The sequence below is a fragment of the Protopterus annectens genome, chromosome 2.part1 (assembly GCF_019279795.1).
Source record: "Protopterus annectens isolate FY-2018-M chromosome 2.part1, PAN1.0, whole genome shotgun sequence".
NCBI lineage: Eukaryota > Metazoa > Chordata > Ceratodontiformes > Protopteridae > Protopterus > Protopterus annectens.
The window spans coordinates 1785796094-1785812234 of NC_056729.1; the positions used below are offsets into that span (position 1 = coordinate 1785796094).

Sequence of the window (16141 nt, forward strand, 5' to 3'; positions counted from 1 at the left end):
AGGGAAGACCTGCACTCAGCTGGAGGGGGCAGTGTTGCCCTAAAGAGGAATAAGCAGGGGACATTGGGTGAGTCTCCTCAGAGGAGGGATGATATGCCACCATGCTTCCATTGCATGTCCCCCTTGGACAAACAAACAAACCACCCTGGTATTACAACACTGCCATAAGAACACCATACAACAGAAGAAAGAAACTAAATGATTTAGTATATCCAAAATCACTCTTGTCAGGGATAATATCAAAATCCTTATTAAACAAAATGAAAAACACTATCAGATCCATTAAAGGAGCCCATGAACTTAAGCTGGCCTCTGAAGCAACAGATAATTATAAATCCTTCTTTAGCTTTGCTAGAAAACTAAAAAATGATGCCCTACATTATGCAGAACGTATTTGTAATGATGCCTATTCTGACTGAATAGACATTGCCAATATCCTTGAAAACAAATTTAGTGCTGGTGTCACTCCTAAGACTTCTAGTCATAGCCCCAAAATATGTGAATCCCTTTCTCGTCTATTATCTCTAAAGATCATTTACTGAAAATGCTAATAAACTAGGTTGTGTAAGTAATAGTATTGAAAATGCCCGCATGGCTACACTCCTCAAACTGTTTAATATAAGTTTCGCTACTGATTTTGCCCCTAATGAGTGGTGCAGCCCCTCCATTTGGGTAGCATTACAACTAACCTGGGTAACTACAGACCTATCAGCTTTACAAGCCTCATCTGCAAAGCCATGGAATGTATTCCAACTGACATCATAAACTATGATATGAAGAATCAAGTTAGACTTGACCCCTAACAATTTGGCTTTTGTGAAGGATAGATGCTGTCTACTTAATCCGGTAACTTCTTCAAAAGGGTTACAGAGGCTGTAGATGGTAGCCTTGCAGTGTATGCAGCATTTCTTTCTTGACTTGGCCAAGACCTTCAACACCATTTCCAAAATTGGCATCATACAAAAGCTAAACACTTTAAAAACTGACCCATATGTGGTAAGATGGCTAACATACTGGATAAAAGACAGGAGCCACACAGTGTGAAGTTGCAGGTGCCTCATCAGAAAGTATGAAAGTGACCAGCAGTGTCCTTTAGGGCTTAGTGCTATGATCTGTCCTTTTTGATATTCACTTATCAGACATCCAAGCAGAGATCCAAGACCTCTTGCTAACAAAGTCCATTGATGACTCCAAACTAGGGGTTGTAGTTAAGTTACCATACATCACCCAGACCCTCTTGATGTATTGCAATATAGATCATTGCAATACGGTACCGCAGTAAAGAAATATAAATAAAAACAATTTAGTTCTGATTGCTAGTACCACAGATGACATTACTCCTTGATCTTGTTTTGTAGAATGCAGTCTCCACTTATCTTCCTGCATATACTTTGCTAACTTATATCTGAACATCTAAAATGTTTGTTTGTCTTTTTGGCTTTTTGTGGTTAGGGGTCACCACAGCTGAACTCCAGTCCGCTAATGATTGGCAGTAGATTTTTTATGGTGCCGAGTTGCCAGTCCAACGCCCAACCTTCAGCGAAGGCACACCCATTCACGTATGTCTTTTGGAGGCCACTCAACCGTGGGGAGGACATGCATTCATTTGTAATTTACTGTGATTTGTTCTTTGCTTATTTATTGTTTCTTGAGCATTTGGTCTGAGTTGGTCCTGTAAAGGTGACTTAGACCAGTCCATCTATTAAGTTGACAACTGAATAAAATTAAATATATTAGCTGGAAGACAAAGGAAGAGGTTCAGTGAAAACTCATCAAACTAACATACCAGAGTGGAAACGGAATCAAACAGCAAGATAACGAAGATAAGACAAAGCATGTCGTTCTATAAAGTCTAATAACAAAGCACCATAACCTGCCTTTATTAAATTACCTGTTACAAATCATCTATGGGATTATACTGCCTGTAATGTACTGATTTTAAAGACAATGTTTATCTGCTCTGGTGTCTGGAGTCCAGGTAGTTTCTCTAGGGTTTGTTTTTATGAAACAGTATTCCTTCATCCAGTAAATTCCAGTTAATGGTTTTGCTGTTTGAGATCCAGTACATTTTTTAAAAGAGGTAAGCTTATTTTACTGGGGGAAACCTGAAAAATTACTTCAGAGTTAACATAACTGAATAGTAAGGAAACTGATTTCCCAGAGCTTGAAAAGTACTGTTTCAGTAGACCTGCAATAGAAAAAAATATGCCTTCTCATGACCTGGACGACAAAGGCAAGGGGGAATTTAAGCTATATGAAGAGTTTAGAGTAGCTAATCAACCGACATGTTTTGCAAGGTGTAAAGAAACAGAAGTACCTGAATAAAGTCCATGTAGACATGCAGACAGCATGAAAACCTTTTTTAAATAGTTAGAGGCAGACAGAGGGTAGATGAATTTGAAAGCAGTATGTTCTTTCATGTTGCTCATATCCAGAAATGTTGTTCTTGAAAGCCACAGATACATTGATTTGAGAGAAAGTCATCACACGGGTCTGGTGTTATGCATGATAAAGCCAATAAAAACAAGATGGTAAAAGATCTTGTGCATGGCTCTCAACCTTCCATCGCCAAAATGAGGAACACTCACCTTCATAATGTGGAACAAATGGGCAAAATGTGGAACACATACTAATAGCTTACTACCAACTTCAACTAGGAAGGTCATAGGATGGTTAAAATATGTTGGTTTTACTTATAAAGAAGATCATTTAATGAATTAATATGATTAATTTCAATTTACCATGGATTTCACTTAAAAAAATTCCTAACACTGAATGTATGTCAGACTCTTTCAATATGGAACTTTGAGGAATTTTGAGGAAAATGAACTTTTTAAGACCCCAAATGAGGTACGTTCCTCGTAATGAGGTACACTTGAGAGGTATGATTGTGAGATTCAACAGTCTGGCCTGTGTCACTAAGTCTTGGCAGGGCAAAACCTATGAACCTATTTGGGGGTGGCACTTCCATTTTGGATTCCCACTGATATGTCATCCAAATTTTAATAACACAGGTAAGGGACAACTGGTAGCGTTAAAACAGAACCTGTCCTCACAAGCTGAATTCAAATAACATCATTTCCTCTAAATAAGTTATCACAGTGGGTATTTCAATTTAGACCTTCCCTGTTCACTGGAAATGATGGACTCTTCTGTGAGGAATTTACAGCTCTCATATAACAATAAAAGTAGTGCTAGTGTAAAAAAAGAAGTATATTGCATAAAAATAATACCAGTGATTAGAAAAGTAAAATCACTAAAACTTCTCTTTTGAAAATAAAAATAACGTAATGACTTATATCATTGAAATAATGCTACTAGAGACAGGTGAACACTGCTGACTTTACCTGATGGATTGATACTGAAACATCGTAAGATGACTCATCTTAATGTCAATAAAAGTCATAGCAAAGGTCCTGGCATATCTAATGGCTAACCTGCTTTACTAACCCCATACTAAGAACATTTATCACTGGAGTAGAGACTGCGGTGTTAGCTGACATTATAAAGTCATCACTGACAATGTGCTCATTATTCTTGCAAAGGTACATCAAGAGTTTATCAGCCAATAAACGTGACAATAATTGTGGGGAAGATCATACAAAGATATTGAACAGTAGCTGGTAATTTATTTAGAGACAAAAGATTGGAGTTTCTGTTTTCCTCTTAAACAAATGTCAGTCAGCATTTTACAAACAGTAAATGTTCATGACTGTAATTTCTCCAAGGTTCTGTTCTATGTTTCACATGACAGACTAGGAAGAATGTTGAACATTGTGAGAGCAAAAGGAAACATGGTGAAATGGAAGGAAAACCTACTAAAGGCCAATGGGCAATGAGTGTTATTTCCGGTAAATTCACAGCATCTAGGCTTATAAGTTGTCATGCATGAAATAGTTTAAAGCAGGCACCACTGCTGTTTGTGCTGTTTATGACATATCTCTCATTGAAGAGCACTGACTACAGAATTGCTAATGTTTAATGGGGGGGGGGGGTCCTTCTTACTCAAGCAAATTTCAGTAACTGAAGAATTCAAAAATGAAGATTTGGTAGCTGGTTATAGTCAACCCTAGTGGACCCTACCCCTGTTTTTGGATGTTACTGAAATGAAGGTGATTATTGATGAAGCATGGAAAAGGTCATAGAACGGGATTAATAGATTGTAAAAGTGATCAGAGACACGCCAGCCAGGATTCCATATACAGAGATGTAGAAGCCAATTATTTAGTAAGAAAATATGGAATTGGCCTAAGTATACTTAGAGAAATGTAAGTAATTTATCTTCATGCTAAACGTTGACAATATTCAGCAACAAGATAAAAGTGCAGCTTCCCAAGAAATCTCTTCATAACCACTTCCCCCAGTAATGGTCTTTGGAGGCTCATGTTTTATGAACCTATCTAATAGCAAATCTGCGCTACTGCAAATGAGTTTTTTGTAGACACCCCAAAATACTGAAAACCATGATAGTGGTCTTACCAGAAAAACAAATGTAATTATTAAATAGAGTGCATTTGAAGAGTAGATTGTTAAACAATTTGAGAATGGGCGATTGCATAGATCACAAGCAGTGAAACACATCTGAAGACAAGTGATTAAAAGGACTATTTTTCCTGAGATAAAAATAAAATATAGTTTTTACTTATTTCAGATGTAAGTTGAATGGTTATGGATGTGGAACCACAGAAACAAGCAGCAGAAAGTTGCCTTCCCCAGACACAGCAACCATTGCTGGAGTTTTCCTAAAAACAACATTTGTGTTTCATTAAACAATATTTCAGGCCAGTACACTTGGATCTGGATTCATGTTTTACAAACCTCCCAAATAATAAATTTAAGCTACTGGAAACGGGATTATTGTGGCAGCAGCAAGAAGAAGAATTCTAACTTTCTGAAAAGATTAAAAAGGATTTGACCAAATGGAACTGCCCACATAAGATGTCTCAGAGGAGACTGCACACTGTCATTGTTGTGGGAAATTCACAGAGGAGTAAGGATGCAGTTTTTTATGAAAAGGTGCAGAAGCCAAGTAGAATGTTTTACTATAGCTGGCACCCTCTTCTGTAATTATGGCAAACAGCTTTAAAAGTAGAAGGTTCAGACATGAGACAAATTTAAGAAAACAAGCAATGTGAGGACAGTTGTGCCATTTGTTAAATTAATTACATACTACACAATTAAACAGCAGCAGAGGGTAAGGCCCATGTTAATAACATGTTCCTTCTTTTGCATGCTAATTTTTTCAGTATCTCTAAATGCATCCTATTTAGTGTAACATGAAAGAGAGCTACATAGGTAAGATGGAATGCAGAAAGAGTCTGGGACAGAAGAACACCATCAGTGCACAGAAACAGTTATGTAAACAAATACCTACAGCCTCAAGAAGGCAAAAATACAGATATTCAGTTTCTTCACTCGGTACTTACGTATTATCGCAACCAGATTTTCGCGGTTGCGGTAATATGCTTGTTGGGCCAAAAACAGATTGTGGGAGTGAACGTATGGTTGGATGTGATGTTTTCTGTGGGTACAACTTAGTTTGTCCCAAATTTGTAACCTAAATGAATGTGGAAATGTGAATCTTGTTTTGTATACTTCTAAATTGGTTGCACTGCTGTCATACTGCAGGAAATTAATCGAGGACGCCTGGGAAATGTTTGTTGGTACTGCCGCCGTACTGCAGGAAATGAATCGAGGACGCCTGGGAAATGTTTGTTTGTACTGCTGCCGTACTGCAGGAAATGAATCGAGGACGCCTGGGAAATGTTTGTTTGTACTGCTGCCGTACTGCAGGAAATGAATCGAGGACGCCTGGGAAATGCTTGTTTGTACTGTTGCCGTACTGCGAGAAGCATTGTTACAAAACTGACTATACATTTCTATGAGAATAAGAAATCTGGAGCAGCATATTTTTTGTGTAAATAACTGCTTTTATTTTACAAATGGAACATAATTTCAGTTAAAGGGAATAACAGAATAAACAAGGTGACGGAGGCTAAAGTTAATGTGACATGTGGGATATAAAGGTCTTGTACAATGGAGGCTAAAGTTAATGTGACGTGATGTTAGGTGGTACTATGAAAAACATGTATGCAGTATGTGACAGCACCAGATTTATTTGTTTTTTTGGATAGTAGTTACTCTTACAATGTTTTCTGGATGTTTTGGATAGCATACTTGTGGATGTCTTCCGGATGGTTTGGGCAACATATTTCTGGACATGGAACGTGTCTTACACATAACTGTTGTAGAAAATGTATTTTCAGTGACATGATGTTGTTAAACGGCATAGCTTGAAACAAGCACTCATTTCTTAAACTTTATACTGTTTTTCCTATCTAAACAATATTTTTTCATAAAGTTCACTTTGTCAGTGTGGTTCTGCATACATTTCTGTTTACATTCACATATCGGGAAGCAAGCGGTAATATTGTGAAAATCTGGTTGCGATAATACATAAGTACCCTTCACTCTAATATTTTTCAAATAACAATAAAAATATAAACATATCAAAAAATCACATCAAACAGAATAAATGATATATCTTTTAATGGATCAACAAAAACTGTAGAAACAAAAGTCCTTTGTATGGAACTAATAAGGAAATATTTACTGGGAAAGTCTGACTTGGAATGAGCCAATTTTCAACGGAGGTCCAGGTAGAAATGCTCCAGACACATGTCTTTGTAATGTGGGAGGAAACTGGAGCATCCAGAGTAAACCCACATGAATGCAGGGAGGACATGCAGACTCTGCACAGAAGGCACAGCAGCTGAGAATTGAACCAGAGAAGCTCTTGCTGTGAGGCGACAATGTTAAACACTGCACCACTGCACAAACCAAATTATTTTACAAAAAACAGAATAGCATTTTTTTACATCATCTACAAAGCGTTTAGCATTTATTTAATGTATAGTCTTTCTAACTTTTAGTTATATTTCTGAATATCTCCAAAATATGGATTAATGGAGGGGCCAGTGACTATTATATTGTGTAGTTCTTTTTTTTTCTTTCCAGGTTGTTCCTTTTACTGACGGCTCTGTTGCACGGAAGTTACAGCATTAGTCTGAAAGGATTATTTGGAGAGATTGTATCCCCTGGTTTTCCAAACATCTATCCAAACAATGTAAAGGAGAGCTGGAATATCACAGTTCCTCTGGGGCATGTTGTTAAACTGTATTTCACCCACTTCAGTGTGGAACCATCTTATCTATGTGAATATGACTACATAAAGGTACTTTTTAAACATTTTGCTTCATTGAATGAACAATATATGTGGAAGTGGATTACATTTGTGATGGTTGTTTAAAACACCATTCATTGTAAATGGCAGGTTGTGATTTGTCCTGCAGAGATATAGTGGACTTGAGAGCAGGAAAGTGCCACACAGCCATTTTAGTTTACACAAGTTGCTATGTATTTCTTTTTATTTATTTATTTACTTATCCATTGATATGTGTTAACCAGGGTAGAGCACTGATCCACATGGACCCTTTTTGAGACTCAGGTCCGGTCAGGGAACACACTGTCTATTTAAGTTGCTTGCTCAGAGTCACACAGGAGACAAAAGAAAATTGAAGCAATAAAATCTGGGACAGATGCAAAGTCAAGGGTTTAAACTCATGCAAAAAATTTATTGTCATCCCTTTCAGTAAGAGTGATGCTCCTGCTAACTACTACATCAACAGATACACCCTAAGTACCACTCAGTGGTGAGAGACCTGGGCACACAGGTTAACAACAACCTTACCTTTAATCACCATGTCTCCACAGTGGTAAGAGGGGCATTCTATATTGCTCATCTCATAAGTAAGGGCATTGCCTCCAGAAAAAAAGAAGTTATAACCTCCCTGTACTCTTCCCTCATCAGGCCAATAATTGAGTACAACACTCCTTTTGGTATGTACCTTTCCAAGCACCTGCAGCAACTGAAGAGATCACAAAGGTTTCTCACAAGGAAAATTCAAGGTCTTCAGCATCTGTCCAATGTGGATCATCTGAAATCACTGTCACTGTATTCTGTTTCATACAGACTACTTAGAGATGATCTTTGCTTTGCATATAAGGCAATCTCTGACCCTGATTTATTGGAAATGCTTCATATCCGCAAGTCAAATGGCACATGGGTTACTCCCTCTAAAGAGCTTAACCTGGTTTGTGACATAAATAGAACCTGCTTGAGGGACAGATTTGTCTCCCAAAGGTTACCACACCTTTGAAACAGACTCCCACTTCATGTCAAACAGCGCACCTCATTGGCCCTCTTCAAATGCAGTCTGGACAATTGAATGGGTAACTGTAAATTTACCCTGGGGGCTCCACCTTTGTCCCTCTTGGATAGGGGCAATAGGTGCTGATCATGGAAATAAGGGGAGAACTTGACTAGGCATGTAAAGGCCCTAGGGCCATCAGTCTAGCAACTTCCTATGATCCTATGCAATGCCGCAGTTCTCAGGTGTCAGTCAAGACACAGGCATACACGTGGGAAACTTTCATTAACTCTTTTGCAGTTATTTCTTTCTCAACAGTTCAATAGGGAGGGCTGACTGAAACATGCAGTAGCCTTTCCTTAAAAAATAATTTCTTTGGAGGTTTCTCTGCTAATATGTATTAGGCCCAGGAGCATAAATTGTGCTACATTGAAACTAATATACCTAATATACAAGGCACAGAGACACACACATGCATTGTTCATACAGATATACCATATGACTCAACAGACCCTGATATATACCAGCTCAAAGTCTGCAGCAAATTGGAATAAAGTATTTTATATTAACAGAGAATAAAACTACACATAAACTTCCTTTTTTGTCTCCAGTCCATGAATCACTGACATTTACCAAAGTGTATGTTCATTCTACTAAGTATAGCAAAATGACATTTGGAAATAGTGAGCTTTAGGAGACTAAACTGGTCCCGCATAGTGTCCGTAAAACAGTTTGATAAACAGATATACAAACAAGCAGAGAGGTAAATAAACTCTATAACAAAAGGGAAAAAATGCTGTCCAAGACCAAGAAGGAGCAGGTGCCCAATCGGAAGCAATGTCTCCTTAGCCTGAACAAGCAAATAAGAGCACTAGTGAAATCCTCCAAAGCAAACTTCGAGTCCAAATTGGCCTCTTCTGCTAGAGACAATCATAAGGCTTTCTTCACATATGTCTGCAACCTCAAAGGAAGCACCCAGATCTGTTCAGAACTAGTGGTCAAGGACACCACATATACAAATGCCGTAGATATAGCAAACTTTCTGGCTGACAGATTCAGCGAAAACTTTACCCGTCTGTCCCCCCCATTAGTAAATCGAGACAACCCCAGGACTTGCCCCCTTCCCCTTATATCTAGGGAATAGGTCATCACTGCTCTCTCAAAGGCAAAAAATATAGCCTCCATGGCACCCAATAACATCCCAGGCTGCATCCTACGTGAACTCAGGCAGGAACGTGCAGCACCATTAGGCACCCTATTCAACCAAAGCCTGAGTACAGACTTCATCCCAGCTGAGTGGAGGACAGCCACTGTCAACCCTTTACACAAATGTGGAGCATCCACTGATCCAGGAAATTATAGACCCATCAGCCTAACTAGCCTGATCTGCAAGGCCATAGAATGGATTATCATGGACCTCACTAACAAGGACATTGGCAACTTCCAAACACTTGATCACACACAGTTTGGCTTCATCAAGGGGAGGCCATGTCTGCTAAATTTGGTCAACTTCTTTGAGACAGTCACTAAAGCCATGGATGAGGGGAAAACTGTACACACCACCTACCTTGACCTGGCCAAAGCCTTTGACACTATTCTCCACTCGGGCATAATAGATAAACTCTCTCAACTAGGCATCAATCCATATGTTACCAGATGGATAGCAAACTGGTTCACTGATAGAACCCATGTAGTCAAAATAGGGGAAGCCACCTCAAGCAGTAGACCCATAACAAGCAGCATACCCCAGAGTTTGGTCTTGGGGCCTCTGTTATTTGGGATATACTTTTCTGAGGTGCAGGCCAAAACCAGTGGGCTATGGCTGACCAAGTTTGCAGATGACTGCAAGCTGGGTGCTGTCATCAATTCCCCAAGTGATGTGGACATCCTCCAAGAGGGTCTCACTCAGACAAATGACTGGTGCCCAAAACATGGCCTCAAGCTGAATACCAAAAAATTCATCATCATCCCCTAGGGGGAGAGTGACATCCCCACAAATTATCACATTAATAAAAACATCCAAAGCACTCAATCAGTCGTGAGAGATTTGGGCACCCAGGTTGATAGCAACCTTACTTTTGCCCACCATGTTGCTTCCATGCTATGGCAGGCCTTCTACATGGCCCACCTCATAAGTAAGAGTATCTCATCCAAGAACAAGAAGGTCATAACATCCCTGTATTCTTCCCTTATAAGGCCCATTATTAAGTACAATGCACCTTTTGGCATGTACCTCGCAAAGCACATGCAGCAGCTGGAGAGACCACAGAGGTTCCTCACCAGGAGAATCCAGGGCCTCAAACATCTACCATACACAGATAGGCTAAAAGCCCTATCCCTCTACTCAGTTTCATACAGACTCCTCAGAGGTTACCTCTGTCTGGCATACAAAGTGATCATGGACCCCAACTTGATGGGACTGATGCATATCCTCAAGTCAAGCTCCACTCGAATAACCCGCACACTTGGTCTCAACCTGGTCTGTGACATCAACAGGATTTGTTGGCAGGACAGATTTCTGTCCTAGAGACTCCCTCATCTATGGGATAGACTCCCTGTCCACATCAAGCAGAGTACATTTTTACCCCTTTTTAAACGCAACCTGGATAACTGGATGGGAAACAGAAAATATACCCCTGGGATTCCACCCATGTCCCTGCTGGACAGGGGCATCGGGTTCTGATTTGTCTAAACAGGGGCTAAACTCCTGGCTAGGCTCATAAGGGCATCAGGACCAATAGCCTAGTAACCTCCTATGATCCTATAGTAGCTGGCAAGACAGAGAGAAAGCCAGGCAGACAGGCAGACACATTGTATTGATACTGCTGAAACACTTTGCATAACTTCTTCATACTTTGTTATATAGTCACATAATGCAGCCAGCAACAATACAATGCTTAAAAAGAATTTATTGTCACCAGTGTGAACTGTGGCTGTTCTGTATTACATAATTCAGTTTGATTCTATCCTCACTTTTAAAATAATTTGGATAAATTATTTAGAGATTATAAATGCATACCAGTGGTTCACTGTAAAGGCCATTTAGTGTTATGTTGTTTACGTCCAGTATACAGTATGGATTAAATAGATAGACTGATAGCTAGACTGACAGATAGCTTGACAGACAGACAGAGAGACACAGCTGCAAAAAGACAGCTAACCACCACCCCAGGTATTTAGCAATTATGGACCACCATTCTTCCACTCTTGATTTTATAATTACAAGTTACAAGTGACTTCAGCCTTCTATAATATTAGGTCATGTACCTTATCCCAAACTTAAACCACTAAATAACACACGATATTCATAGTTCAATCTTCATACACTCAGTATTCATAGTCTGGCCCTTAGTGAAAGGATTAAGGCTATCAACTGTATTTGAGCTGCTTCCTGTAATCTAGGGTTCGAGTCCCACAGCCTCACTTCACTTACATCTTCCCAAGTTTCAAATGATTTTGGCATGGATCATATGACAAAAAATGGTTGGAGCTTCTGTGCAATGGCAAAAACTATAACAAAAAAATATTTTTTTGCAGAAGGCAAAACCTCTTCTCCTCCTAATGAGGGGCTTTCCTCCTAACTCCCTTTGCTTAAATATTAAAATTGATGAGATGAAACTTCATTCTGTCAAGTTTCATCAGTTTGTATGGTAATGTCAGAGCACTCTGCCCCTCCAATTTACCCAAAAATATAAAAAAAAAACATTTTAAAAGGATGGTGGGACCACTGCTGCCCCTCCCGATGTAAACTATCCAAAACTGCCCTCAAATTACCCAGCACCACTCTCATGTTCAAGCAGGAAATACACAAGTCATCAGCTTTGTTTATAAAAATACTGATATTTAAAAGTTGCTGATTACTAATGTCAAGAATTTTGTTATGCTTGTTTCAGTTTTTATTCTTATTGCTGAGTAATACTAATGAGTCTTTAGCCATGTGATTGGGCTTATCTAGTCAAACCTCTGAGTCTATTGTTTGGTCATAACATTGATAATGACAGAAAGCAAAACCCAGGTCTGTTATGGGTCTGTTCTTCATACAAGTGTGAAAAGTGGATTTATAATTGAAATTTAGAGTGATACTGAATGACTTGAGTATATATATATATATATATATATATATATATATATATATATATATATATATATATGTATACATATACATATACACACACACACACACACATATATATATATATATATATGTATATATATATATATATATATATATATATATATATATATGTATGTAGGTCCCCTTCAGAGTCTCGAAATTGCACAACATCGAACTTCTGATCATCGAGAACCAGAGGATCGAAGTTCTGTAATATCGAACTAAAAAAAAAACTAAAATGTGAAAACTTCTTATTTCATGTTTTTGCAGGGGGGCAAGCCCCGCCCGCACCCCTACACCCCTTGCTATTTAAATATACCAACACCGAGATTGCACTGCAGTGAAGACAATGGTACCATCCAGCATGGAATGGGAAATTTACCAGCTTGCCACCCTGCAAAAACTTAAAAGAAGACTTTTTATCTTTTTTAACTTGTTCTATTCTAATGTTCGATGTTGTAGAACATCAATCATCTCGTCCTCGATGATGTGTGGTTCGATGTTCTACAACTTTGATTATTTAAAGTAGACATATATATATATATATATATATATATATATATATATATATATATATATATATATAAGGCTACAGAAAATCACTGCCAGTGTGGTTTTGGATCAAATTACAATGCAAATTACATTTTATCAATATTTGTACCTTGCTAATGTGCACTGTTATGCTATCCATCTGTATGTTTGTGTGCCAGCACTGATCCACCATATGAAGGGCCTTCTCTGTCCTCCATGGCCATGCAAATGTGGAGATAGTATATTTATGTAAGTGGGGAGGGGGGGGTGCTAGGTGGCTGGCCCCCTGCAAAAACAGCTTTTGGAAGAATATTTAGTGTATATGAAATTTTCTGTGAAATGTGATTTAGTGGTTGCGGGTTTCAATGAAATGAGTTTACAATGAATTGTGTAAGTGTTGTTTTTTTTTAAATATACTTTAGGTTCATAGGTTAGTACTTAGCTAACTGCCCTTGCGAGCCATTTTAAGCCTAGCCAATTACCCCATGTGAGAATCAAACCCTGTACCTGGTAATGGTTTGTCTAATAAGACATTCCAAAGACCTTCTATATTATTCAAAGTGTACCAATATATGCCAACTATATTTTGAGCTGTCCTTGTGTGTGTCTATTATAATAAAGTTAGTCTAATTTTTATTTTGATTAATAAATGTTAAATTTACAAATGTCATCAAATAAAAAACAGGTTTATTTTGAGTTTCACACCCTTCCATTATTTGGGACCTTTGTGGTAATAATTTTTCACTGTCATATCCTCTCTCATAAAAGTCAGAGCCTAGGATAAGCCATTTAACAGTTTTTCTAGAATATCATTATCAGTTTTCAGTCTTGCTAAATGCCTCACCTGCCCTTGTATAGTATTATTAAACATAAACTTAGATTGCATGCTAGTTCTGTGTATATATTCATTTGCATATGTGCAAAAGCAATGTCACCTTCCAATGCCTTTCCCAACTGAATATCTGTAAAAGATATGGTATTCTCTCAGGTTGACAATTTAAATTTTAAATAATCTAGTATCAGACAAATAAATACGAATTAATTCATTTCATCATGTGCACCACCTCAAAGGATAAAAATGCCATCAACAAACCATTTACAAAATAAAACCTGTTCTGAAAAACAATAATTGAATTCATTAATAATATATACATTTTCCCACACAGATATAACTCTAGTGACATACTTATTTGTCACAGGAGTACACATAGTTACTCATTGTTCCTGTAAATGAAACATTCCCTGAAACACAAATTCATTTTAGCTAAAACCAGCTATTTATATATACTATTTAAATTGAACTTGATAGTGTTGCATAGACACTAAATTATTTCTGACTAGATTAATGCCTGTCTCATTTGGATTTGCAGTAAATAATGAATCCATATCCAGTTTTACAAAAATATATGTCTTACCTTTATTATTGATTCACAAGAGCTGCTTTAAAACAATCACCACTTTTTAGTTTTTCAATAATGTACCTTTAAGAATGGATTCAGCTTTCCTGCACAAGAGAGGGCCTCCCCTGCACCATTGTGAGAGAAGAGTGTAACTAAGGACCTACCTGAGTGGTGATTGTTGGCACAGGGCCCAGCCTCGTGCACTGTCATTGGTTAGAGTGTTTTCAGTCTGCTTAATTTAATTGCTATTTATTGCCCACATTTGCACTGAGGTATTGCAAGTGATTAAAACACTGGGAAAAATCAGCTCAGGAACCAAGAAGAACAGCTTTATTCAGAGCTGAGCTTAACAACTTGCAACTGATCTGCTGTGTTACCCAAACACCCACTGCTTTCTACTGCAAAATAAGTATCATGCTTACCTGATCTGCACTTTTTGTACTTTTTTTGATTGTGTGCTGTTATTTTGGAACCTCGTTTTTGCTGTTGGCTGTACTTTTTAGCCTAGCGTAGACTTGGTTTGTATTTGCTGGACCCAGCTTTTTTTTCCAGTTTCTGAGCACTAATCCAACTTTCTTCCACAAAAGAGGGCGGTTATAGATGCAAAGTCCCAGACAGATACATTTTCCCTTAAACAACTACTTGTGTTCCATCTGAGGTTTCCTTGCTGTTGAGCTTCACAGCCCGAAGAGAGACTCAGCTGAGCCCTTGAGGTACCAATACAAGGTTCACCCAATAAGCCTCTCGCAGTTTAGAACTTCTACTAGTCCCTCAACCATACCCTGTTTTTTCTAGTCCTCTCCCTGTTACTGACCACACTACAATACCTAGTATCATGGATGGACAGTTTCCCACAATTTCTCTAGCCGGTCTGGTCATCATGGGCATCCTGAGGCAGTGAAGCAATTGCCTCATGTACACTGACAACCCATTACTTCTATGTCACACAAATTCAAAATGTAAGAGATGCATCTGTATTAAGAATCTAGAATCTATGCTCTATCACCCACAAATCAGCATGTTGGATACTAAGGGGGTTGTCAGCTCACACAATTCACCTAACTCCTCAACTCACATATGTGGAGGTACTCACCAGAATCCTGTCTAAAGATCAGAGACCTCCCAAACATGAACACGCTTCACATAATTCACTACTAGCTAAACACAATACACATAACACATGCACCAGTGTCTCACCTAATAAGCCCCTAAGGCAAAGCACAAAATATAATGTTTTGATCATAGGTGACTCCATTGTGAGACACACAGATGTCCCACTCACCAGGTTGGATAAGGAAAAAGTCACGGTCAGCTGTCAGGTGCCAGGATCCACCACATCATGCATGCACTCAGGTCTCTCAACAACAGGTACTGTTAAGAATTTGATAAACCCCATTTAGTTTGGAATATATTTTTTATTAAGGACGCTGAAATATATGGACTTATGTTTGGATTTATAATGTGAACTGTTTTACTGTTGGGTGAGACTAATTTGTTTGATAAATCAACATGACAGGGAGATTTATATTCAACTAACATTTTCTAATGAACATTCTCAGTTTGTTTAAAAGGAGTTAATATTTAGGATTATTGCTTATTATGTTATATAAATGAACATCTTTGCTTTTTGTATGAAAACTATGGTTTGTGACTTTATGGGCAAACTGGAATACAATTTTGTATTTTTTTGTATAATATTGATGTTAACAAGACATTTGCTATTAATGTTTGAACGCTATAACCTCTTCGAAATGACTTTTAACACATAGTTTGAAATCCAGTAAACTATATATAACATATGGATATCAGGTTAGGTTTTGGGAAATATTACTAATCATCCAGATTTTTGGATGAGTGTTTGGGGTAAAGGGATACATTCTTGTCAT

General features: G+C 38.1%; 1 protein-coding gene across 1 annotated transcript in view; it reads left to right on the top strand.

Annotated features, from left to right (window-relative positions):
- Positions 1-16141, top strand: part of MASP2 (MBL associated serine protease 2) — a 900261-nt gene that overhangs the window by 31858 nt on the left and 852262 nt on the right. The window contains exon 2 of the mRNA XM_044063217.1: positions 7018-7234. Coding sequence (XP_043919152.1) covers positions 7018-7234 — 217 coding nt within the window. The remainder of the gene's footprint in view (positions 1-7017; positions 7235-16141) is intronic.